Source organism: Equus przewalskii, chromosome 4 (genome assembly GCF_037783145.1).
Source record: "Equus przewalskii isolate Varuska chromosome 4, EquPr2, whole genome shotgun sequence".
Classification (NCBI taxonomy): domain Eukaryota; kingdom Metazoa; phylum Chordata; class Mammalia; order Perissodactyla; family Equidae; genus Equus; species Equus przewalskii.
This window is the reverse complement of record NC_091834.1, coordinates 108,033,918-108,061,080: the sequence shown is the minus strand read 5'-3', so window position 1 is coordinate 108,061,080 and position 27,163 is coordinate 108,033,918. Positions and strand designations below refer to the sequence as shown.

General features: G+C 40.4%; 1 protein-coding gene across 3 annotated transcripts in view; it reads left to right on the top strand.

The window, feature by feature from the left end:
- NCAPG2 (non-SMC condensin II complex subunit G2) overlaps positions 1-27,163 on the top strand; it is a 71,821-nt gene that overhangs the window by 4,844 nt on the left and 39,814 nt on the right. For all 3 annotated transcript variants that reach the window (XM_070618088.1, XM_008537150.2, XM_008537151.2), the window contains exons 3-13: positions 1,255-1,443; positions 1,782-1,896; positions 3,371-3,525; positions 5,718-5,852; positions 8,362-8,456; positions 9,535-9,604; positions 13,055-13,141; positions 15,559-15,654; positions 16,852-16,977; positions 21,827-22,006; positions 23,365-23,517. In XM_070618088.1, the coding sequence (XP_070474189.1) occupies positions 1,255-1,443; positions 1,782-1,896; positions 3,371-3,525; positions 5,718-5,852; positions 8,362-8,456; positions 9,535-9,604; positions 13,055-13,141; positions 15,559-15,654; positions 16,852-16,977; positions 21,827-22,006; positions 23,365-23,517 (1,401 nt within the window). The remainder of the gene's footprint in view (positions 1-1,254; positions 1,444-1,781; positions 1,897-3,370; positions 3,526-5,717; positions 5,853-8,361; positions 8,457-9,534; positions 9,605-13,054; positions 13,142-15,558; positions 15,655-16,851; positions 16,978-21,826; positions 22,007-23,364; positions 23,518-27,163) is intronic.

Below are 27,163 nucleotides of genomic sequence, written 5' to 3'. Positions count from 1 at the left end.
GGGAAGTTTGGCATTGGTACAATATTTTACCTGCAGTGCCTGCATTCAGTGGTCTTGACTTGTTAGTTTTCTTTAATCTGGAGAGTCTCTCAGCCTTACTTTATTTTTCATGATGTTGACAGTTTTGAAGAGTGCAGGCAGCTATTTTGTGGCATATCCTTCAATTTGCATTTATTTGATGGTCTGGTTATTATTTTATGTGTTTTGGCAGGAACTACATGAGTGATGTTATGTCCTCAGTGGAGGGACGTGGTGTCAGTTTGTCCCATTATTGGTGGTGGTAGTTTTGATCAGTCTCTGAAGCTGCTCTTTACTCCTTAATTAGTAAGTCATCTGTGGGTGACGAAGGTGAGACTAGGTAAATACCCTGCTCCTCATCAAACTTCTACCCACTGGGTTTAGCATCCATTGATGATTCTTGCCTGAATCAATTATTATTATAATGGCTATAAAATTGTGATTTTTTCCACCTCATATTCCTTCTGTATTTAGTGATTGGCATTCTGTAGCATGCCACTACTATTAGCTAATTGTCTGTTATTTATTTACTCATTATCAGTATGATCTCATTGATTCTCATTTTGTTCAATGGGTTATAATCCTTTGCTGTCACTGTTTTGGTACTCATTGTCCCAGATTGGCTATAGGGAGTCCCTTTAAGCTGCATTCTCTACCCTTTTGATAATGGCCTCTGTTTAGTATATTAAAGAGTAGATGAGGTTGTCTGCTCAGAGTGAGAGGAAGTGGTGGATGGCTCAGAGGTTTTAAGGATAGTTAAGAGGATCTTGGCTAATGGGAGAGGAGGCTGTCTAGAGATGACTAGAGGGTGGGCTTTGAGGGCCCAAGTCAGATTGGGGACTGGAAACTTAAAATGCAGTCACGTGGCATGACCATATTATTATTATTGTTGCTGTTATTGTTATTTTAGCTCCAGCATACTTTTGTAACCTAGTTATAGGCCTGAAGTTGGTGGACATCTGGACAGATTGATCTTAGAGAGGATTTTGCTAAATTGATTAAATTTTAAGCTCTAAAGATGAGGATACTAGGGCTGAATAGTTGGAAGAAGAATCTGCTACTTTCTGTCTGATAATTCCTGTGCTTTTCCCTTTTAGGAGTGGATTTCAAAAACTACAACCAAACTCTTGAACTTGTCACTAAGTTAGCTCTTAATCTTTTCTTTTGACGCCATTATAAAAAGGGTAGAACTAACTTTTTGTATTTGAAATGTAATACTTGCTATTTATTTTACAGAAAGATGCTTCTGACCCTTTCAACTTAAATGAATTACTAGATGAATTATCAAGGAAACAGAAGGAAGAGCTATGGCAACGTCTCAAGAGTTTATTGACAGATGTGTTGTTAGAGAGCCCTGTGGATGGGTGGCAGGCAGAGGAAGCCCAGGGTGAAGATAATATGGAAACAGAGTGTCGTGCAAAAATGGTAGCATTGGTCTTTCAAAACTAAAAATTTTTCCCTTTTGTTTGTTAAAAAAATAATTGTTTATTGAGTATAGTTGGATTTTAAGTTAAGGAAAAATTTTAAATTAGAAGTCAAGAATATTAGAAGTGTATTTATTGTAGTTTCACGTTTTCCAGTCCCACCCTTATTAAGATACTGTTCAACATTGCTCTTGTTTTCAGACAGCAAACTTGTATTCAACTTAATAAGCTAGAAATGTGGCTTGATTTTTATAAATTTAGTAATTTTTACATTTCTCTTAAAAATTGAGTTTTAAGTTGATTTTAATTTACTCATACTTTGATTTTTTTCATTTATAGAAAAAAAACATAGAAATAATTCATGCAATTACATCTGTGATTCTTGCTTCTGTGTCTGTAATAAATGAAAATGAGAACTATGAAGCCTTACTGGAATGTGCTGTCATATTAAATGGTAAGTTGACTTGTTATAATGCAGCCTATTTAGAAGTGGGGCATCTAAATAAGGCTCTGCAGAAGGAAGCCAGTGGTGAACTAGAGGCAGAAATGAGGCAGGACTTTGCCCTCAAGCTCTTTACTTCAGCTAGAAAAGGAGGAGGAGTATTTTATGAGCTATCCTGAGTAGTTAGTTTAAGCCACATATGAATGTTTTAGATGGTGAGAATGCTATTGTTTGCAGGTTTTTCAGGAGTGTCTATTTGACCTACAGGACCAATGAAAAATAGGAAATAATCAGGAAAAATAGTCTGATTATAACTTTCTCTGCTGGTGGTTACTGCCAAGTAGTTTCAATTTAATCAAGCATTTATGACATTGAATTTTTTTCTTTAAATGTGTTTTGAACACGACCTGCGGAATAATTGATGACTCTTAGGAGAGCTTTACTGTACTGAAATTTATATCATGGTACTTTTCAAGTTTTAACTAAACTGTAAAACTGTAGTTATTAATTTAGGAGGAAAACTAGTCTGAGTTAATGAGATGATCTGATTATGAATATTTATATAAAATTATTTTATAGATATAAAAGATGTAAAAGTAATTTTAAGTAATGATTTTTAAGAAAAACCTCCCAAGTACCCTCACCTCTCACTATGTGAGTATAATCGGTTCCGTGTGACAAATTCTCTCATCGAGTTTTTCACTCTCAGCGTCACTTGGATTTATACATCTGTTTAGAATGCTGTTTTATTCAGAATTCTTAAATTGGAATACAGCGTTTTATTAAGAAGTCATCCCTAATCAATGCAAAAAAGCTCCGAAATGTGTTGTGAGTGTTACTACCAGTTTGTTTATTTGCACAGTTGCCACATAACTTGCATAAAATGATTAGTGCTAATACTGTAGTTGCTCCCAACTTCCCATTAATTTGGGAATTTTACATTAGTATAATGGCATTCAGATATCTATGGATTATAATTATGAGCACATTATTAATAATTTAATTCTTGAGCTTTTCTGTTAATAAAAGCACTGCAGTTTTTGTATTCATTATAATAGTTGATTTTACTTGTTTTCACCAATGAGCCATACTTTGAGGCCAGCACACTGAGGGATAGTTGTAGTGGATTAGCCATCAGTAGACCTGACCTGGCTCTGGGGTTAAGTGTTCCCATGGGCGTCCTTGCGCTTACACTTGGGTGGCCTCGATGTCTGCCTCTCTTAAATTAAGGGTTTGGGCAATATGACCTCTTTTAGTCTTCCAGTTCTAAAATTCTCCATTCTACTGGATCTGCCTTTATAACAGTAGTAAAACAATTTTTTTAATTAACATCATTTGTATTCTATAAATAATGTATATAAATCTTTGGTGAGTTAAACTAATTTTTGCTTAATGGACCTTTGTAAGTCATAGCGCTCTACACTATTGAACCTGAACTAATACTGATTTACTTTACTAGTTGAACAGTCACTGTGCTCTGTTTCAGGTATTTTATATGCGTTACCTGAATCTGAACGGAAGCTGCAGAGTTCCATTCAGGATCTGTGTGTTATGTGGTGGGAGAAAGGCCTGCCTGCCAAAGAAGACATGGGGAAGACGGCTTTTATCATGCTGTTAAGGAAGAGTCTCGAGACTAAAACAGTACGTTTACTTTTTAAAATATATACTTTACTAAAAAGTGCGTGTCTTTATATCAGTTAGGAGTTGTGCTTGCTTGTGAGTGGGCTGACTGCAGTGGCCTCCACAGCAGGGTTTTTGAACTGTAAGCAGTTTGGAGGTGGGCGCTGGGGTGGGCAGCAGCTCCACGTGGTGGTCGTATGCAGGCTGTCTCCTCTTCTCCCTTGGTGTGTGGGCCTTGTCCTCTCTTGTGTTGCTTCATGGTTGCAAGGCAGCTACTCTACCTCTCCCCTTTTTTTTTTTTAAAGAGTTTATTTTTCCTTTTTCTCCTCAAAGCCCCCCAGTACATAGTTGTATATTTTTAGCTGTGGGTCCTTCTAGTTGAGGCATATGCGACGCCGCCTCAGCATGGCCTGACAAGCGGTGCCATGTCCGTGCCCAGGATCCAAACCGGCAAATCCCTGGGCTGTTGAAGCAGAGCACTCGAACTTAACCACTCAGCCACTTGGCCACGGGGCCAGCCCCAACCTCCGCCTTCTTGTGTGAGTTCCAGGCAGGGGAACAGCAAGGGCCAGACCTTCTCAGAAATTCTCTGCTTATATCCAAGGCCAGAGTCTGTCACCTGGCCACATCTGCAAATGGAGATTGAGCTTTTAAAGGGATACGTTGCCACTGTTAACAAAAGTGGGGATCTTTTTAGTAGCAAAGAAGGGATGAGACACTGAGATAGGCGATTGGGTGTAGCTGCCTGTGTTGGTGTGGTCTTCTGAGAGGCAGATCCCACGAGGGGATTGGACGGGATTGGATGTGCGTGGTGATGGACAGAGGGGGCAGGAGTCGTCTTGGAGAGCCTTCAGACCCAGATTCAGGTGCCACTCCGTGGGGGTGGGCAGAAAGGCAGGTGGGGTGGGACTGTTTCAGACCTCAGCCCAGATCTGAGGAAGTTCCCACCAGGCCAACAGAGAGCGTGTTTGACGATTGGATGTGACTTGGGCTGTTTCTCATCCTTTAATCTTTGGTGTACAGTTCAGAAATCCAGAAAAAGAACAGTTTTTCCCTGATCAAGACAGCAACAGATGCTTATGTTCATCCTAGAAAATTAGACAAATGAAAGAAAGGGAAAATGAGGAAGATAAAAATCATCCACAATTCCACCACCCAAGGTGGTCTTTGTTGTTTTAGGGATATTTAGGAATTTCTCTTTGACTTCCTCCCTTGTATCTTTATTTCCTTGTGAGAGGTTCCTAGAAATGAAATTCGCAGTTTGAGGCTTGGAGGTTTGAGCTTGGAGCTCTTGAAACACATTGCCAACAACTTTCTAGAAAGCTCGTACCTATTCACATTCCCCCATCCGTGGGAGGTCTGTCTCACTGTGGCCTCCAAGGAGGATTCGGGTTTATGCAGCCTCAGCTAGCTATCTCACTTTCCCTGCTGGCCATAGAGTGATGAAAAACTCTTGTTTGTGTCAGAATTTATCCTTAAGCCATCATTTGTTTGTCCTTTTTGTTCCCTCCCCAAAGACCCAGTGCACAGTTGTGTATCCTAGTTGTGGGTCCTTCTAATTCTTCTGTGTGGGACGCTGCCTCAGCATGGCTTGATGAGTGGTGCTAGGTCTGCACCCAGGATCCAAACTGGTGAACCCCAGGCCACTGAAGTGGAGTGTGCAAATTTAACCATTACACCACTGGACCAACCCTATTTATCTTTTTAAAATCCATTTTCCCTGCCATTTTTGTTTAGCTTTTAAATCTAGACTTTATTTAATGTCTTTGTAGTATTCTACAGGTGTGCTCTTCAATACGGTAGCCACTAGCCACATGATGTTATTTAAATTTAAATTTAATTTAAAGTTAAGAAAATTAAGAATTCAGTTCTTCAGTTGCACCAGTCCCATTTCAGTTGCCCCATAGCCTGATGTGGCCAATGGCTACTGCACCAGTTTGTGCAGACTCAGACATCTTCGTCATCACCCAGAACACTGCCTGGCAGTGCTGGGTGTCAGTATCTCTATCTGCTTTTGCCTGTGTTTTAAAAAAATGTTCTTGAGAGCTATAAGTGGTATTCACAACTTAAAATCTATTTTCTCTTGTCATTATTTCTTCCTTTTTGATGAATAATCTAGAGTTGTAATTATTTATGATATAAAATATTCTTATAGTTAATTTGAAATGTACCTTATTTAAAAACTCTGTTTTTCTTTTTTATGTCATTCCTAGGGTGTTAACATATGTCGGCTTTGGCATATTCATCAAGCTTTATATTGCTTTGATTATGATTTGGAGGAAAGTAGAGAAATTAAAGATATGCTACTTGAGTGCTTCATAAATGTTAATTATATCAAGAAAGAAGAGGTAAATAGGTTTTTCTTTTTTGGTGTGTTTGAACTGCTTTTGAGTGGATGTTCTCCTGAGCTCATGTGGTTGCTGTTTGTACCCTGCTCAGTGTTTTAATGTTAATGAGAGAGTCAACTTAGCTATCAAGAGCTATTTCGTTTATTATACGTCATTTTTACTGCATGGCAATATTAAGCAAACATTTTACAAGTCATTGCTTATTTCATCATTAAATCAGATGGTAACAGGTGGCATTGTGAATCCTGAAGGAACCATGATTGCATGTTAAATTAAGAAAGATTAAAAATAAGGCTGAGAAAGCACTTCCCCATGGATCAGATCTGACCCTCTGCCCTAATTGCAGGTTAATTGGCATATACTCAAAACCATCATCACACACCATTGTGTATTTCTTTTTTCTACCCATCACCCAAATCCAAAGAGAGGCCTCTGGCCACTGCTGCACTGTCCATTCTGGTGGTCACTCCCACATGTGGCTACTGAGCACAAGAAAGGTAGCCGGTCGAATTGTGACCTTAAGTGTAAAATACATATGGATTTGAAACTTAGGATGAAAAAAGAATGTAAAATATCTCAATACTTTTTATATATTTATTACATATTTAAGTGATGATATTTTGGATATATTGGCTTACATATATTATTAAAATTAATCTTTTACTTTTATTAATTTGGCTACTGGAGAATTAAAAATTAGAGTGGCTTGCATAGTTCCATTGGACGTGGCTGATCTGTGTCTTAGGATTCTTCTGTAGTCATTTACTGAACGTTGATGATATTCCCAGGCTAGGGGTGCAAAGAAGAATATTGTTTATATTGTAGAATATAGCCTTTGTTTTTGATTGCTTGTGGCCTAGCAGACACATATTTGAGGCAGAAGGAGGAAGTCATCCCTCCTCCCAGAGGAGCAGGATGAATACCAGTTCTGAGGCCCACGAATGAAGAAGTTGCTCAAGGTCTCACAGCTAATCAGTGGTAGAGACAGAATTTGACCGATCCACAGTGCACTGTTGCCAGCCAGCTAGGTTAAGGAGCCATATGTGATTACTGACCGTACTGACCAAGACCTTGGGCTCCCAGGGTGTGTTGAGATCCCTGTCCAGTCACTTTATGGGTGGTGACCTTGGTCAGACTAGTTTCAACCTCAGCATCTCCTGTAAAACAGGAGCGACAGTTGCTCTCTCTCAGGACTCCAGTGAGGAGCACATGTAGGCTGCGTGCAGAGCCTATCAAGTGGCGCCTGGCAGATAATGAGCAGGCTGGAGGTGCTCTGATTGTGCTTATTGCTGTTGTTCCTCATCCTTGTTGGAGAAGGTGCAGATGCCTGGCCTGTGCCCTAAGCATCTCCAGGGATTGTTATGAAATTTGGAAAGAGTAAAGAAGTGAAGAGTGGATTCAGACAAACTTTGTTTGTATTGACTTAGACGTTGGCAGTTGATGAATTGCATTTGTTTAACTTATAGGTATGTGTCAGTACATAGCATAGACATAAATACACACGTATGCATGTTACTACTTCCTTTTCTTAAGAATTGGTATGCTCTTTTGAATTTAAGATATCTAAACTTAGTTTCCTAATCAGTCATTAATTTAGTCAGGTCAGTTTCTGGTCATTCTGGGTAAACAATAAATATCTTGTACTCTACTGGCAAATTACTTCCAGTGAATACTGTTGTTTTTAACTTGGCTGTTTCAAGCATGGTTCCCCTGCCATTTGTACCAGTGTGTGGCATTTCTGTAGGACTCCAGAGACAGTAGTGGTGTGCTGGTGAGTGACAAAGAGAGAATGGTGCTGTTCACTGGGAGGATTCTTGGCAGATGTATTTCATGCACTCTCCAGAGTGTAAATACTGTATTTTTGCTTTTATGGTCATCTGTGTAATCTAGTAGCTTGCATATAAATTAACATTACATGATATATGTATGACATTTATAGCTTAGGGACTGCATGTATTTGAGAATTGTAGCTTGCAAACACTTAGCCTCTTAACTTTACAAGTCCTCAATTTTCTTATATGTAAAAGATGACATGAACTGGTGTTCAATTCCATTCCCACCCCAAAATGCTGGATTTCAAGCGTTCTTTGATTTTAGGTTATGTAGATATCCATGACAGAGCCAGAATGACAGGACCATTTAACTTAGCTGCTGGGCAGCATGGTAAATGTCTGTCTGTGTAATCCTGTGGTGGAGCAAGGGAGGAGCTCAAGGGTGTCTGCTGCTCGACCCTCAAGAGGGGAGGCCCAAGCCCTGCTGCCTGACTGTCTCTCTGGGACTCCCACTGCTGTCCCCACACAGGAGCTGCCACCGGAGGTGCTTTTCCCAGCACAACTTCAGTGTGTAAATTCTAAGTTATAATTATGTACACTTCCTTTCTTAGGAATAGCAAACTTTAGCATTATTAAACATCCAAAAAGGATTCTTGGTTTGTTTTCTAGTTACTGGGAACTTTTTATTTGGTTGCAATTTTAACATTATATCCTATATCCTATTTTTTAATTTATAGGGGAGAAGATTTCTTAGTTCTCTCTTCAATTGGAATATAAGTTTTATTAAAATGATCCATGGGACCATTAAGAACCAGTTACAGGGATTACAAAAGTAAGTATTAAAAGTAATTAATATTTTGTGGTATCTTAATCTGGTTTTGAAAGATCCTATTTGACCTGACCTTCAAGTTATATTAATGTGTTAGAAGCTTTAGAAATTATCTCTTAATTATTTATTATGTAGTGTTGTATCACTGGATAGTTTTTTTCCTGCTATAGGAGATCATTCTTTTTCAGTAGTGACATTGAAATTAGGATTTTAATTGTGGTAGTTCTATAAATAGATTATCTACCAGTTAAATCTCAGCCTCAATCCCAATCAAGCCTGTGTCACTACACTTCTGATACCGTTTGAAGTGGTGCCTCCTGGCTGGTTTGCCCGGAGTGTGGTGTGAAGAGCCCTGTGGGGAAGTCTCAGATGCGCTCTGGCCGAGCTCCCAGCCTCCTGGACCCAACAGTGGTCAAGCTGTCATGGCCTGTTCACTGTTTGCCAGGGACAGGGCTGGGCGCTTAATCTGTTCTGGGCTGAGTGCTCAGTCTGCTTTTTAAATTGCATCCTCACACTCTCAAGGTGAGCTTGCTTCCTGGACCTCCCTCTGTCAGGCAGCTGTGTAAATACTGGCTTGGAATTTGGTTCTGGATTTCTACTTGCAAAGCTCCTGCTGTTTACTAGAATGCTTCCTCCTGTCTCTTTATTTGCAGAGTATTTGGATTGGACCGAGAGATTTCTAAACCATGATCCTGAAATCCACTCTGGTATTTTAGGGCTCTCCGAACCTGAGGGAATTAATAGCCTGGAAAACCCAAAATGACTCCAAGTCAAAAATTTATTTATATTTAAATGTTTTTTACCTAAGAGTTTGGTTCTGGGCTTGTATTCTCATAGTTTGACAGAAAATAAAAGTTCTGAGGAAGCCTTGACTGAGAAGGAAGAAAATAGTTTGATAATTCAGTTGTTCTTCTCAAAACTTTCTCCTTTTTCTACTTTCTGCTACTATAGATAGTTTGCAAAGCTCTAGTCTAAATCGAATCTCTTCTTCCCTAGGATAGAAGAGTAATCTGAAATGATATACGTTAAAAGTATAATTCTGTGAACTTGTATTAAAAGTTTTTAATTTTTATTTAAATAGATCTTTGATGGTACACATTGCAGAAATTTATTTCAGAGCTTGGAAAAAGGCTTCAGGGAAAATATTAGAGGTATGTTCATTTTGTTAAATGTTTACACCTTATTATTATTTTCTAGTTAATAAATAATCATGGAAGGGTCTATGTTGGTGCTGTCTGTCAAAATAAAGCCAAATAATAAGAACCTGTGTCACAGAGATGTGACGTCGTCTTCACTCTCCCTCATGTTCATTTTCGTGCTTGAGTACAGCCCCAAGATACCTATGACTCGGTGAGATATGCACGCAGTTTGAGTGAAATCGGGATTTTACCCTTTATCATTTTGGTAGCTCTAGACCTCTACTGTCCGGCCACGTGTATTGGCTGTTTGAAATCTGGCCAGTCTGCATTGAGATGTGCTATAAATGTAAGAAACATACCAGACTTTTTTTTTTTTAAAGATTGGCACCTGAGCTAACAACTATTGCCAGTCTTGTTTTTTTTTTCCCTCCTGCTTTTTCTCCACAAACCACCCAGTACCTAGTTGTATATTTTAGTTGTAGGTCCTTCTAGTTGTGATATGTGGGACACCACCTCAATATGGCCCAATGAGTGGTACCATGTCCGTGCCCAGGATCCGAACCAGCGAAACCCTGGGTCGCCGAAGTGGAGTGCGCGAACTTAACCACTCAGCCACAGGGCTGGCCCCAGAAACATTCCAGATTTTGAAGATTGAGTGTGGAAAAGGAAGAATGTAGAATATCTCATGAATATTTCTTTAAAATATTGATTACAGGGGCTGACCCTGTGGCCTAGTGGTTAAGTTCGGTGTGCTCTGCTTTGGTGGCTGAGGTTTGGTTCCTGGGTGCAGACCTACACCACTTGTTGGCGGCCGTGCTGTGGCGGCAACCCACATATGAAATAGAGGAAGGTTGGCACAGATGTTAGCTCAGGGTGAACCTTCCTCAGAGGAAAAAAAAAAAAAGATATATATATAGAGAGAGAGAGAGAGAGAGAGAGAGATTGCATGTTGAAATGATAGTGTTTTGGATATATTGGGCTAAGCAAAATATATTATTGAAGTAATTTTACCTGTTTCTTTTTTCTGCCTTTTTTTGGTGAGGAAGATTGTTCCTGAGCTAACATCTGTACCAGGCTTCCTCTATTTTGTATGTGGGACGCTGCCACAGCATGGCTGGATGAGCAGTGTGTAGGTCCATGCCCAGGATTCAGACTGGCAAACGGTGGGCCACTGAAGCGGAGCATGCAAACCTAACTGCTGTGCCATTGGGCGGCCCCTCTTTTCTCCGTTTTTAATGTAGCCACTGGTAAATTTAAAATTGCATTTGTGGCTCACATTCTGTTTCTGTTGGACAGTCCTACTTGGGAACCTCAAGCCACCTCTGCCGTTACATGATTTTTGAGAATTTAGAGACAGTCATTTTGAATATGGCTAACCTTTAATGACTGTGTAATATCTATATGATGAAGATATGACTATATAGTTCACAATCATAATGAAACATTCAAAGGCCCTTTTGGGAAAAAGATCAAAAGAAGGTATCTTTGTCTGATATCTCTTATATTTTTCTAATACTAGGTTCTCAAATGTTTTCTTTCCCTCTGAGAGTAAAATTTTTACTCTTTAAGTCAAAAAAGTGTCTTTCCTCTTTGGGAGCAGGCCCTGACCTGGGGGGAGTTGCTGTGCAGGCTGAGGGGGAGGTTACCTGATGCTTGAAGTTTGTTTCTGCTCTCCTGCCCAGTGTAAGCTTGGTTGATATTGCCAGGGTTTATCTGACCTCTACTTCTAGGAAACAAAAAATTATCTCTTGTACTCCCCTGCTGATAACTCATAGAATCGTTTTACAGTGTGTAATTTTTAAGCAAAAGCGTAAAACCAGGACATTGTTATGCATTTTTTTGCATTGTTTTATTGCTGCATGAAACTTGTTCACATGAAGGAATATTTGTCCCCCTTTTCTCTGATAGTGATTTAAAAAAATGGGAGTTTGTAATTAAAAACTTAATTATTTGACTAGATACGTACCAAATTAGTACAGTAATTTGTACTTCTTCGTTTCACTCCCTTCCCTCTTTCCTTTCTTGCTTCAAGTTTTTTTTTTTTTTTTTTTTTAAAGATTTTATTTGTCCTTTTTCTCCCCAAAGCCCCCTGGTACATAGTTGTGTATTTTTAGTTGTGGGTCCTTCCAGTTGTGGCATGTGGGATGCCGCCTCAGCATGGCTTGATGAGTGGTGCCATGTCCGCACCCAGTATTTGAACTGGCAAAGCCCCTGGCCGCTGAAGCAGAGGTTGCGAACTTAACCGCTCAGCCACGGGGCTGGCCCCCATGCTTCAAGTTTTTAAAGCAAATTCTAGACATGACATCTCATTTCCGTGTCCATAAGTATGCATCTCTAAAAAATATGGTTATGCAATGCCATTATCCTGCTTAACAAAATTAGCCGTAATTTGTGGGTATTTTTTAAAATAATCAGGCCCTGTTTAAATTTCTCTGCTTTGTTTCGAAAACATCTTTTTACAGTTTTTTTGGAATTGGGATTCAAGTCCCCCTGGTATTTGCTTGTTATAGCATTTAAATCTCTTAGAGCATTCCTTGTTCCCTCCTTTTGTTTTTTTCAAAACCTATGCTACTGGTATGTTCAAGAAGCTGGGTCGTCATCCAGTAGAATGTCCACATTCTGGTACTTAACTCTACAGCTTCGACTTTTGTGGCACAGACACTTGACAGGTGGTGTGAGTGTCTCATATTTCATGACAAGTCAGACAGTGTGTGGTTCCCCGTGTCGTGGTGCTGAGATTTATTGGTGGCTTCGGGTGAAGGAAATATTTTCAGAGATAAAGGAGAAGAGGTTGATATCAGTAGCAAGCCTTTCCTATGTCCTTCCCTAGCTCCATGCAACCCCGTCATGAGGGCAGGGTCCAGGGTGACAGAGCCTGTGGTCCGTGGGGCTTTGGGCTGCTCCTGGCAGTTGACCTGCCTCAGTGGCTGCACTCTGGAGGCCCCTCAGTGTTCTAGGTTAGCCGAGGAGTGCCCACACCCCACCCCATCCCGGCCCTCCCCTTGGCAGCCCTGAGGGGTCTTGTTTCAGTCGGTTTGGAGTCCTGGCCCCACCTCAGAGGTCATTCCGTGTCTGTTCTGGGGAGGCTCTTGGAACAGATCCAGTCTTCTGGGATTGTCAGTGACTTAGAGGGGGCTCCCTGGCCACACGCCCTCTCTGAGCCGTCTGGCTGGAACTAGCCTTGAGTGGTAGGGGTGAGCTTACCATGCTGCTTAGCACAAATTTGGTATTTCATCAAATTAGATAGAAGGAACTAAGCATTGTCTTTGGTATATGAGAACTAAAGGAATTCTAGGAGGTGGAGACTTAAAATAGAAAAGCTCTCATGAGAGGATCCAGTTTTTTCTCTCAAGGACTGGAAGGTGAGTAGATCAGATTCTTCTTTTGTACTAAAGCTGCTGCACTGTGCTGTCGTGCCGGAACGCGCACACACCTGGTGCTTACCTGCGTTTGTCATTGCAGACAATTGAAAATGACTGCATCCAGGACTTCATGTACCACGGGATTCACCTCCCCAGGAGGTCCCCAGTGCACTCCAAAGTGCGCGAGGTGAGCGAGGCACTTTTCCGGAATTGACTGTGTGCTTCTTAAACAGTGTCTCATCTTGCTTGTGTTTTGATAATTGTTTTTGTTAAATTTAAAAATTAAGTTAAGCTTTCACAGGCATCAGTTAAAAGGACTTCTCAGAATTGTGATCTTTGGCATCTGGCAGTTTTATCTTGCCACCAAAGTCTTAATTAGGAGAGCAAAGACTGTTAAGGTGTCAGAACTTTATTCAAGCAATCTTTAATTAAATTCTTTGACATAAAAGTGTTCAGAATCATCACTTTCTGAGAGTATACTTTTTCCAAAAAAGAGGATATTTGAAATTATTTTTATTTACTTTCATACATTAAATTTCCATTTTGGTATTCTGCAAACCAAATGGAATAAATGTTTTGATAGCTCTCTTAGTGAGATTTTGTTTTTAAAAGGTAATCTCAGAATTTAGATGTACATTTTATCCCTATATTATTAGTAGTCTAACTAAATCAGGCTCTGCTATCAGTGTGATTATTACGCTGAGAGGTGTTTGATAGTCATAATGACCCTGGCAGGAGAAACTGGAGAAACTGGTCTGTTGTGTTGATCAGTTTCCTCACTCCAAGGTGATGCCTTCTCTGCTTGTGGTCAGTTTTGGCAACTATGTGTCAAGAAGCTAGGTGAACAAAGACTACCTCTTTACCTTTTTGTATGGTGAAATTGCTATTATTTGTAGAATATAAATATACTAAGTATATTAGTATATTTTAGTATATAGTATATAGTAGGATATTATATTATTTGAATGGATACAAAAACTTTTCTTTTAATGTTATTGATGATTTAGTTTGAGTTATCCAGAGATAAAGAACCCAGAGATAAATATATCCAGTTGCCCCCCCGGCCCCCAATTCCCAGTGTGGCTTCAGTAAGTTTTAGGTCCATTTGGGTCATTATTTCACATATATGATTTGATGTTTCAGAATCTATTTAGTCATAACGATGGCATCATGTTAAACTGTACAAATTTGTGACACACTTGCTTCACTCTTAGCAAATAATGAAAGCCTTTTTTTCATATCTGATTTTCTGCTGTGGCAGTCTAAGATATTATAAGTATAGATATCACTATTTGGTGAATTTATGGGAAAATGCACAGAAGGAATTAAAAAGAAGAATACTAAATTTCACTTTTCAAATGAAATGTATTCCTGAACTCCAAGTACTTGATATCACTGCTTATAACACTTTATGCCTTTTCCCTCAAATTCTTTTTTTTATAAACATCATATTTATACGGTAAATCATTTTATTGACATGAAATAAGCTTCAGGAATGCTTCGAGAGTCATTTGAAAGTACAAATCCCTGTATTGTTGATAAAAATCTTCTAAAATTAGATAGCAGTGATGGTTGCACAGCTCTGAACATCCTAAAACCCAGGGAGTTGCAGACTTTAGAAGAGTGACTTTATGGTATGTGAGTTATATCTCAATCAAGCTGTTTATAAATCTTTCTATGAAGTGAGGATACCTTTGCTACCAAAACTTGATAATGTTGTACACACAAAGAACTATAGACTAATTCCACTTACCACCATCAATAAAAACTCCTAAGTAAAGAATTGACAATCAGAAAAAGAGTCCCCAGACTGTAGTTCTTTTAGGGTAAAGTTGATTCAAGTTCACGTCAAGTATAGGCTGTTGTTTTATAGTCTCTTTAACTTTTTATTTTCCATTTTTCACTAATATAATTTCAGCTTCAAGAGTTGTAGATTAAGGAAATAAGGGAAAATTGATTGTTGTTGGGGACAAGTCTGTGAAGAGAGGCAGGAAGATACTGGCTGGTAAAGAAGGGAGTAGAGGAGAACAGGAATGAAGGCTGAAAGAGTGGTCTGTTTTCTGCTTATTCATAGGTTTTGGGAGTTTGATATCTGAATTAAGCTTGTACTGTGAAGTATCACTAGGCAGTGAGACCCACTTTGAGACATAGGCCTCTTTTGGATGCCCGTTATAGATTCTTAGAACAAAAGAGATGGCAGCCAGCACGTTTTAGAACCAGAATGGGCTATAGAGACTGCCCAGCCTGGCTCCTTTACACTCTCCTATTCCATTTTACCCTGAAGGTCAGAGGTTTAAGTGATTTTTTTATGAGGTTATGCAGCTGTTGGTGGAAGAGTGGAAACTAGAACCCAGACCTTTTTATAGCACAGGGTCATTGATCTGTATTTCTCCCATAGGTTTCTTTCACATGATTAACCATGTTTAGTACTGTCAATATATCTATCCACTGTAGTCACTCTTAGGAAAGAGTTGTTGAGACTTGACTGCCTGTTTTGGTGGAGAGAACAGCCTGTTCTCCTTGTTGGTTTTTTCAAAGTAGGACCTTAAATGCTTTTTTTTAAAAACAGCATTATCTTTCTTTTCTTCTTGTTTTGGCTTTTAGGTGCTGAGTTATTTTCACCATCAAAAGAAAGTTCGGCAGGGAGTGGAAGAGATGCTTTATAGATTATATAAGCCCATCCTTTGGAGAGGATTAAAGGTATGCCTGTTAAGTACTCTATCCATGTTTGGAATGTACTAATTATGCTTTTGAATTTAGCATACTCGAATTCAAAATTGTAATAAGTAGTAAAAATAAAACTAGAGACTGGGAACTTTGTGAAATTTGGGGATGAATGTTTTATTCATTTATTAAAAACATTTTTTAGGGGCTGGCTGGTGGCAGAGTGGTTAAGTTTGTGTGTGCTCTGCTTTGGCGGCCCAGAGTTTGCAGATTTGGATCCCAGGCATGGACCTACACACTGCTCATCAATCCATGCTGTGGTAGCATCCCACATACATAATAGAGGAAGGTTGGCACAGATGTTAGCTCAGGGACAATCTTCCTCAAGCAAAAAGAGGAAGGTTGGCAACAGATGTTAGTTCAGGGACAAGCTTCCTCACCAAAAAACAAAACAAAGAAAAAAACTCACTTTTTTTTTTTTTGTGAGGAAGATTAGCCCTGAGCTAACATCTGCTGCCAATCCTCCTCTTTTTGCTGAGGAAGACTGGCCCTGAGCTAACATCAGTGCCCATCTTCCTCTACTTTATATGTGGGATGCCTATCACAGCGTGGCTTGTCAAGTGATGCCATGTCTGTACCTGGGATCTGAACCAGCAACCCCTGGGCTGCCGAAGTGGAACATGTGCACTTAACCACTGCGTCACCGGGCTGGCCCAAAAGCTCATGGTTTTTAGGCCCGTTAAACTAGGAATCTGAATTAGTCTAGTGCTGACTACACAGTTGGAAGGGGAGTAGTTGTGCTAAGTAAACCAGCAGAGGTGTTGGAAGGTCTGCAGAGCTAATTGGACTGTCCTGGTCCTCAGGACCTCCTGCTGGTGACGGGGGAACAGGGTGGTAATATTCTAAGAAGTGTTCAAATGAACACATGAGTAATTTTCACTGCAGGTAACTCTGGTGTCAGGCGTGGGATATGATGGTCACTGTTAATGCCACAAGGAGGGCTCTGAAGAAAGGAAACAGATCTTTTAATATCTCTCGACATTCGACATTAAATTGAGAGTTTGGTGTGACTTAAGGAAGATCTCACAAGTTTGGTCAATTTAAATGTTATGATTGTCTTTAATTTGTAAATAAGTCTATATTGAGACACTAGAAACGTTACTTTAGGAACTCTATACTGAAGCCCTTGAATGTCATCTCTTTCTATTCTGAAACACTCTTTTATTATTCTAGGCCAGAAACTCTGAAGTCCGGGCAAATGCTGCACTGTTGTTCGTTGAAGCATTTCCTATTAGGGATCCTAACTTTAATGCTGTTGAAATGGATAGTGAAATTCAGAAGCAATTTGAAGAACTCTATGTACGTATTTCATGTGGTCGAGCTCCTACGGCTTTAGCTCTGCCTAGGCCTGATGTGCATCCTGGTCATCCCTCGTAACTGCCTGTGCACTGGCCCCCCAAGGGCAAGCTTTCCAGATATTGACCTTCTTCAAGGAAGTCCATTCTCTCCCTGGTAACTTCTGCAACAGCGTGGACCCGCGGTATCCTTTCTTCTTCCTCTTATCTCCTTTGGAACACCTAGTTGTTTATTACTTTATATAGTTTTAAATGTTTTATGTGTACTCTTGTTTCCCCGGCAGAGAGGCAGTATGACATAGTGGTTAAGACACACCCTGGGCTTGATTTCCTCTCTCATTTAAGCTGTGTAACTTAGGGCAGGTCACTAACTTTTCTGTGCCTTTTTCTGTGAATTACGGTTGGTGGTATTACCTACTATAAAGTTGTGGGTAGTATGAGTGAACAAACTCTGGTTGTATTTTAAGGTGAGACTACAAATAATGCTTGTCAAAATAGGTTTTTTCAGATGACTGATTTTTCAAATGAGATGTTAAGACATTAGAATGTGACATTTATCTCCAAGGGATATTGTGGATCTTTTTCATCTAGCTGGAGAGTGGTAGCCTCTGGTTGTTTCTCTCTGTTCCCTGACATTTGCAGGGTTTCCTAACACAAGCTAAAAAATATTATTTGTTGTCCTAGTTAGTAGAGCAAAATTTTAGGAGGCTGTAGCAAAAATACCATGATAATGATGGTTACGCATGGCACTCCTAAAATACTTCCTTTTGTTTGTTTGTTTTCTGATGTATTGTAAAAAAACTCAGACATGCAGAAAGTAGACATAACAGTATAATGCATATGTGTATACTTACCTTTTCATACACACATGTACATACACACATATGCACCCACATACATGCATATGCATGCATTCACTTATATATATATATGTATAAACACCCCCCACACAGACACGCACAGACCCCTGAAATGAACAGTCATTAGTGTTTTGCCATGAGTGCCTTACCTACGTGTATACGTATCTAAAATTCCTTGAGGATGATGGTTAATTTTGTGGGGCAAATGTTGCTTTGCAAACTAAAACTAGAGTTTGGTAGGTTTTAGTCAAAAAACTATGAGAAACTTGCACTTTTTATTTATTTACTTATTTATTTTTGGTGAGGAAGATTGTCCCTGAGCTAACATCTGTGCCAGTCTTCCTCTGTTTTGTATGTGGGTTGCTGCCACAGCATGGCTCGATGAGCGGTGTGTGGGTCTGCGCTTGGGATCCGCGCTTGCGAACACTGGGCCACCAACATGGAGCGTTTGAACTTAACCACTGTGCCACTGGGCCAGCTGTAAATTATATTAACTGTAAATTAAAGGAATCTTACTGTGAGAACATCATAGTTGGTAGAAATATCATATGAATAAAAATGTTTCCAAGATATGAAGGCTAATGGCTTTTTAGCAATTGTGTAATATGTACATGCTAATAAGTTTAAGAGGCAGGACTTATGAAATAATTATTTTACGGTGGAAAAAAATTACACATAGGAATGGCAAATTCTTATTAGAGAAAACACCTGAAAGATATTCTAAATCCTTGCTAGAATCAAAGGAACTCAACCATATTAAGATTGGAACACAGAGTAATCTATATTTGGATTAATCATCCTGAGTTTTGTTTTAGTTTTATTAACCTTTTAAAAAATAAAAATTATTAGGAGCTGGCCCCATGGCCAAGTGGTTCAGTTCGTGCACTCTGCTCAGTGGCCCAGGGTTTCACTGGTTCAGATCCTGGGCGTGGACATGGTACCGCTCATCAGGCCACTCTGAGGTGGCGTTCCACATGCCACAACTAGAAGGACCCACAACTAAAATATACAACTATGTACTGGAGGGATTTGGGGAGAAAAAGCAAAAAACAAAAGATTGGCAACAGTGGTTAGCTCAGGTGCCTATCTTTAAAAAAATAAATAGGTAAGAATTATTAAATGCTATTTTATTTGATTTTAAGGAAAGAGGAAAATTAAAAGAATTGTTCAAGTCAGTTAAATGTTTGTTCAGAACAAGAAATATTAAATTCTAATTAATTCCTGTAAATTTAAAAAATAGTAGATGTAGGTAGGGGCTGGCCCCGTGGCATAGTGGTTAAGTCCGGCATGCTCTGCTTTGGCAGCCCTGGTTTGCAGGTTTGGATCCTGGATGTGGGCCTACACCACTTATCAAGCCACACTGTGGCAGCAGCTCACATACAAAATAGAGGAAGATTGACACGGATGTTAGCTCAGGGCTAATCTTCCTCAAGCAAAAGGGAAGGAAGATTGGCAGCAGATGTTAGAGTAGTTGTATATTCTAGTTGTGGGTCCTTCTAGTTGCGGCTTGTGGGACGCCGCCTCAGCGTGGCTTGATGAGCAGTGCTATGTCTGTGCCCAGGATCCGAACCAGTGAAACCCTGGGCTGCTGAAGCAGAGTGCGTGAACTTAACCACTTGGCCACGGGGCTGGACCACACAAAGACAAGCACAGGCCGGACTTGGCCTGCGTGTTGGTTAAGAGTTGACCGCATTGGATGAGGTACTGAGTAAAAGGAAATCAGTCTTTTAAGAGGATTGATGAAGGAGATAATCTGATAAATGAGAGCAATGATTACTTTCTGGGACCCTCCATGTGCCTTGACTGTTCTCGCACGCTCTTTGCTCTGTTAGTGCTTCTCAATCCTGAGTAATATGGAGACTTGTTTTGAAGATAAGAAATTGAGGCCTCCCGTGAGTGTCTGTAGATGTCGAGATGCAGTGATTTCTCCCGTAGAAACAGCATTGCAAGTTAAGTGCCACCGTTTTGAGTGATTATCTGGTGACAGTGTGATTGGTTGGAAACAGATGTGGGCCCTGAGTTGTATGAGACTATGTGGTTATAAGGTGATTATCCAGAATATATTTTTGAAGAATAATATTGTAAGTAATTCATAGAAAACAAAATCTCTAAAACCTGTGAATTCCAAATTTAGATCCTCAGATTGCTAGAGTTTTCTTCTGTATTTTTTCTTTTTTTTCTTGCCATTTGTTTTCTCTCAAATGATTTGTCATCTTCACTTGTCCATTTTTATCTTTGAATAAAGGATTGGGTTGATTTGGTGGTTGGCGTGGGTTTTTTTCTGCTTGTAGAGCTGTGTCTTCAGTAGGCTTCCTCCTTGAGTGCTAAGTTGGTCGTGGTTTTGCGTGAGTGGGTAAGCGTGTCAGCAGATAGGATTCCCTGTAGGTTCTGTGGATGAGGGATGGGCAGGCTGGTGACCCCACCGTTAGCAGGTAGGGAGGAGCCTTCCCTCTGGTGGCATTCTCTCCTTTTGTGTTTCCCCTGTGGAGGTTTTGCAATTGTCACTACTCCTCTGTGCTCCTGTCCCGCAGTGTGTATTTTGGGAACTCTTCCTGGCCGGTTGTTTACCCTGGGAGCAGGTGCTCACTCCTGAACCACCACGCTGTGCTGGGAATTGTTTGCAGCCCTTGTATCATCTCTAGTCCTGACCCGGGGTTTGGGCCTGGCCTGAGTCTATGCAGGGCGTAGGAATGTCCAGCTCACAGCCTTTTCTGCTCCTTTCTCCATGAATCTATTCCTTATTTGCTTTCTTTCTTGTAGGAATCTTGCAGTCTTTTTGTTTCCAGCATTGTTGTCTCTATTTTCTTATTTGTCAGTCTGGTCAGGTTTTGGGGAGGAGTGGAAGTAAGTGCTCATTCATCCTAATTTGAAGCTTTTCTTTTTTTCTAATTATGGAGTAAGAATTATTTTATGTTTCTGTAAATAGAGCGCCTAGTGCGTTGAACCTCTATCCCCCTTACACCGTTTCAGCACTTGCCGACCCAAGCCTGACCTAGCTCCTCTTCCCCTGTTTGGAAGTAGATCTGAGGTGTCCTACCATTTCAACTGTAAATACTTCAGGAGGTATTGTTAAAAGATAGGGACTCTGTTTTTTTAAGTATAATCATACCGTTGTCATAACTAAAGAAAGATGAATAATGATTCCTTAATGTCATCAAATATCCAGTCCTTTTTTTTAGCAATATTTCAGTGACTTTTTTCCAGTTTTGTTTGAATCTATGTCTAAATAAAATCCATACGTTGTGATTGGCCGATGAATTGTTTAAATCTCTTGGACTGTCAGTTCCCTCTCCAGCAATCCCTTCCTCTTTCTCTCTTTGTTTTTGTTATTGTTATCTTGCTATTTTTGTTGTCGAAGAAACCAAATTATTCTTTTGTTTCCCATGGTCTGAGTTTTACAGAACCTATTCCTGCGGTGTTCCCTGCCCTTTGTATTTCCTGTAAATTTGTAGTGGGATATAGAGTTGATGAGAGTCACGTTTTTGTAGGGATTTTGTTTATTGTGTTAGATTCTTCATGACACTTGCATACTTCCCTTGGGGTGCATAATGTCTTGTCTCTTTTTGTCCCGTTAGCACCCACTGACGAGCGTGGCCTGGATTGACTCATTACAAGTAGAGGGACTTTATTCTGGGCTGAGTGCGTTACAGCACTTTGGAAATTCACGGGAGCGGTTTCCGTAGGCTGTGTGTGCTAAGATCAACTGAAGTCTGTATTTCCCACTGAAAGTGGAGCTGGTGTCAAGGCCCTGCTGTCAGCAGAGTCCTCTGGCTGGGACTGGCACATAAGGCACCACATGTGTCTGGACTGTCCTTAAATACTCGGCTATGGAGCTGATAGCTAATCGGAGATCCATGAGTCTACATGACCAGTCTTTGTATACCTTGAAATGTCTGTGTTGTGAATGCCCTGAGTGCTAATGTGCAGAGCAAATATTGATGTAAAGGGAACAGATTTAAGATTTTTAAGCCTTTCTCCCCCTCCTACTTATAGAGCCTTTTAGAAGATCCTTATCCGATGGTCCGTTCCACAGGGATCCTTGGTGTTTGTAAAATAACTTCCAAATACTGGGAAATGATGCCTCCAACCATTCTTATTGATCTCCTCAAGAAAGTAACTGGGGAACTGGCATTTGATACGAGCTCAGCTGACGTACGCTGCTCTGTCTTTAAGGTAAGATTCAAAATTAGATAAGTAGTATTTATTTATTGTAGAATAGTGGGAAATACCGAGAAAGAAAAATGTAATGATCCCCCCAATCCTGCTCCGTAGATTAGCACTATTGACATTTTTGCTGTATATCAAAGTAATGTTCTTAAAAACCAAATTGAAAGTGATTTCTACAAAAAACTGTCTACTTGAAATAATACTAGTTTTTAGTGGGGGGAGCACAGCATTTTACAATAGTAACTGTATGTACTTAAAAGTGGAAAAAATTATTATACATGAAAATTGACCTTTTTGCTATACCGTATGTACCTTTAATAAAAATATCCTTTCTCCAATCATCCAGCTTCAACAGTTACCAGGACGTATCCAGTCTTGTTTTTTATCTGTAGCCCCATTCCTTGTCTGCCACATGGTTACTTTGAAGCAGATCGCAGACATTATATCAGCTCATCTGTAAATATTTCAGTACGATTTTTAGAGTATAAGGTCTCTTTAAAAATAAAACCCTTTCTCCTAATTGGGAAAAGAAGATGGTCGGGCGCATCCGAGCTTCAGACAAGTTGGTACTGGACTGCGCTCGGGCCGGCTGCTTGGCTGCCCACCTGAGGGGTGTGTGGGTGTAGCCGTGTCGGAGTCCGAGTCTGACAGTCCTGGGGCTCTATGCCCTCTGGTTTTCATGCAACATCAAGTCAGGAAACAGAATTTTGGGGCTGTTAAAAAATATGTAAAAGGCTTCTTGAACACCAACTTTAGACGCAAACTGGCTTTGGAGCCCACTCTACCAGCAACTGTTCTGGGTTTCTTTCAACTCTAAAAATCCTTTAAAATTTAGCTGAGAAAGCATTGAAAAATTATTTTATAACTGCTTTAATCTTATTTGAGTGAAACAATGGATGAACTGATTATCAGTCATTGAAACTATACTAATTCATTAAAAGTATACTTTTTATATGAAACTTTTAGGAAAGTATTATTTTCTGTAGGTACGTTTATTTCTTTTACTAGTAGTTCTGGTAAAGATGGAACTGAATGTTTTCTTTTTTTTGTTTTAGATTGGCACCTGAGCTAACATCTGTTGTCAGTCTTTTTTTCCCTTCTTCTCCCCAAAGCCCCCCAGTACACAGTTGTGTGTTCTAGTTGTGGGTCCTTCTGGTTCCTCAGCCGGGCCTGATGAGCAGTGCTAGGTCTGCACCCAGGATCCGAACCAGCAAAACCCCGGGCCGCCGACGCGGAGCACGTGAACTTAACCACTTGGCCACAGGGCTGGCCCCTGAATATTTTCTTAACTGAGTTTTTCTTTACTGAACTTTTTATTGTTTATGTTTTAATTCTGAACTATTTATGTTTCTCCTTTCTTGTAGTGTCTGCCGATAATTTTGGATAACAAATTAAGCCACCCATTATTAGAACAGCTTTTGCCAGCACTAAAATACAGTCTCCATGACAATTCAGAGAAAGTGAGAGTGGCTTTTGTTGATATGCTGCTGAAGATTAAAGCCGTGAGGGCTGCTAAGGTAGAGTGAACCGGGTTTCCCTTATTTAAGACATGAAATCAATAAGCGCATTTGTTTTCATCAGCAAAAACACAAAGCAGTTCTTATTCCAAGAGTTTTAGTAATAACATTTTAACTAATTGAAATCTGGTATATCCTACTAATTGTTTGTGTCATAAATTTTATTTAGTTTGTGATTTTCATTGAAGTTTCTAGGAATGTCATCACTGTATTTTCTTTTCGAAAGGTGTTAGTGTAAGCAGCCCCTGCCTTAAATTATATTTTTATCATTTGCATGAAAGTTTTTGTTGAAATATTTAAATACTTGGCACATAGTAAGCACTTAAATACTACTTTGAAAAATGTTGAATATGAAATGCCTCCTAGCCCCACGTTTTATAGAGGGAAGCGAGGAGATACTTGTTTTATCATAATGTACATTTTGGCGTGGTGTAAAACTATTGAAGTGAGAATGTTCTTCTTTAACTCTAGTTCTGTTCCGCTTTTGGCTAAAAATGTTAGTTATGAAATTCTTCATTGTTATTTGGTATTATTATTTGTGAGCTTCCTTCCTCCACACAGGAGTTCTCTGAAATTACTTTAAAAGGCCGTTTTGTCACGGCACAGGATTTGCGAACAACCTGAGAGTCCATTAGCATCGGGTCAGCCACACAGACGTGTGGTGCGTTCATGCAGTGAAATAATGCTGTGTGGCCATGAAAGGGAACGAGCTTACATGGAAATACCGCTAACATGTAAGAGTAAAAGCAAGTGTAGACGTGTGTAGTGTGCTGCCAGCTGCATAAAATGGGGAACATACAGAGATATTTTCTCAGATGCCCATAAAATATCTCTGGAAGCAAACAAGGCATCAGTAACAGTTGCCTGAGTGAGGGGGATGGGACACCCAGGGATGGGGCGCTGGGGAGGCCTGACCACTGCATGGGAGGTGCATTGTTTTATGCTTTTTGAATTTCAAACTGGGAATTTTTTTTATGTTTAAAAAAAACAACAAAGAATATTTTGTGTGACTTGTGTAGTAGGAATACCCCATGTCATACCTCGGTGCTTTTGTTGAAAGTCATTGGGCTGTGCGTGGTCTGTTCCGGACTCTGTTCTGTCTCATTGATCTGTTTGTTTGTCCTTAGCGAGGTGGCGCTGTCTCGATTGCTGCTGCTTTCCAGGAAGTGTCCAGTGAGTCCCCCAGCGCTGTTCTTTTGCAACCCTTTGGCTGGTTTAGGTCCTTTGCATTTACATATACATTTTAGAATTGGCATGTTAGTTTCAACAAAAAAGCCAGCTGCAATTTTGATTGCATTTGTTAGAACAGTCTGTTAAAACTATAGTTCTGAATCTGAAAGGGAAAATTTTGGCTTAGTATTGTGTTTAAAGTGTGAATCTGTTTGCAAAGGGTTATTGAAGTAACGGCTGGTGAGGAAATGGAGAGAGCAATTGTTTTCAGTTTATTAATGAGTCTACTCAAGAGAACGGGGGGGGGGGGGTGTGGGGGGAGGGACCAGGTAAGACAGGAACAAAAGGTCTGGATTTGGGGGACTAGCAAGAGCAGAGAAAGAAAGCATAGTGCTTTAATGAAGTGCTTCTTTTCTCTTAATCCTTAGCTCTGCAAAATCAAGGCAGAGCGATTGAACTGTGAGATCTCTGGAAGGTTTGTGATGGGCACACAAGCTAATTCTCCTTGAAAATCAAGGTCAAGGTTGACAGGCACGTGGAGAGGCAACTAACGGGGGTGGCTGATCATCCAGCAGGTGGGAGTGACCTGGGCAGTGTGTGCTAGGCTGTCAGGCACTGGTTGTGCTGTGTTACCCATGGACACATTTGCACAGTCATGGTCTCCTGCAGATAGCTTTAGAAGGAATGAGAGTTGCCCTTTCTTTTTATTTCCTTTGTAAGCCATGGAGGGCTGAGCTCAGAGGGGCCCAAAGCTGCGTCTTAGTCTCAGAGGTCCTGGGCCAAATGACTGATACATGTTAGATAATAAAATTAAATAAAATTATATTGTATGGTGAAGGAGCAGTTACCAACTTAGTTAGGCTTCTGTCTGTGTTTTTCATTGTCAATGTTAGTAATTTCAAGTTGTTTACTGTTTATTTTGAAATTCTACATTTCTCGCTTGTATATCTGAGATTTAGGCTGAATCAACAGTTACTGATATTGAAACCTCTTTATTAAAAAGAATCTTAGGTTTATTAATATGCAGTTATTCTTAACATTAGAAGTGAAACGCCAGTTACCCATTTGTTACGTTCTTGTCTGTTGTAGATCTCAACCTGTGGTTGATATGTTTGGGTAAAATGAAACCTCAAGGTAACTGAAACAAAACAAATGAGAATCCTGAAGTAATCAGAATTGTTCTGCTTTTTGTTTTAGAAAAGTGAATCAAAGCAAACAAGCTAATGTGCAGAGTTTCTGGAAAGGCAGACGTGCAGGGAATGTTAGTTGTGAGAATTGCTCCTGGAACCTTGGCATTTGGTGGTACAAGGTGGCTCGTGCCCATTCAGGATGGTGTGGTCTCCAGGAGCCATCTTTTTTTTTTTTTTTTAATACACATTTGTGGATGTTGGATCCTAGTTCTTTTTTTTTTTTTAAAGATTTTATTTTTTTCCTTTTTCTCCCCAAAGCCCCCCAGTACATAGTTGTATATTCTTCGTTGTGGGTCCTTCTAGTTGTGGCATGTGGGACGTTGCCTCAGCGTGGTTTGATGAGCAGTGCCATGTCCGCACCCAGGATTCGAACCAACGAAACAGTGGGCCGCCTGCAGCGGAGCGCACAAACTTAACCACTCGGCCACGGGGCCAGCCCCCAGGAGCCATCTTTTTAAAGTGAAAGGGGACAGACTGTGGAAAACCTCTCTTTGGGTACAGCCTCCCTGGTCGGGCCATTGTGCTGTGAGTTAAGGTGTTTCTCACGGGTAGTCATTCAGCCAGGTTTGAACTCTGAGGTCTTGAGGCTTGAAAGGCTCCCCTGAGTTCTCAAGCACAGGGCTTTCTCCTCTCTTCTTTTTCCCTCTGCGGATCTGTCTGTTGCTGTGCTTGCACGTTCTGGGAGTTGACATTCAGCTGATGCCATGGTTATTGTGGCCCAACACAAGTTCTCACTGTGGCCCCCTGCTGCCGACCAGCGCATGCTTGGGGAAGGAGTGATGCTACTGCTGAGGCACTGCCCCCCAGAGAGGCTGCATTTGAGGGCTCACAGTCTGGAGCTGTGGCCCTGCCCCTTCACATATCTACTTCAGTGCCCCCCAGAGAGGCTGCGTTCTAGGGCTCGCAGTCTGGAGCTGTGGCCCTGCCCCTTCACATATCTACTTCAGTGCCCCCCAGAGAGGCTGCGTTCTAGGGCTCGCAGTCTGGAGCTGTGGCCCTGCCCCTTCACATATCTACTTCAGTGCTGGCCTACATGCCTCTCTCATCTCCTTTCTGTGATGTTGCAGGCAGCACAGCAGAGTAGGTAAAGGGTGAATCTATTCGTTGGTTTGTGTTGAGTCACTCTGAGCCTTGGTTTCTTATCTATAAAGGGGATACTAATATCTACTTTGAGATTGTTGTGAAACTACAACAAATAGTTATGCAGAGCCCTGAAGTGTTTTGGGAAACATTTTTTGCTGGCATCATCGCCCACAAGTGTGCTAGTGTGCTGTTCAGAGTTATTC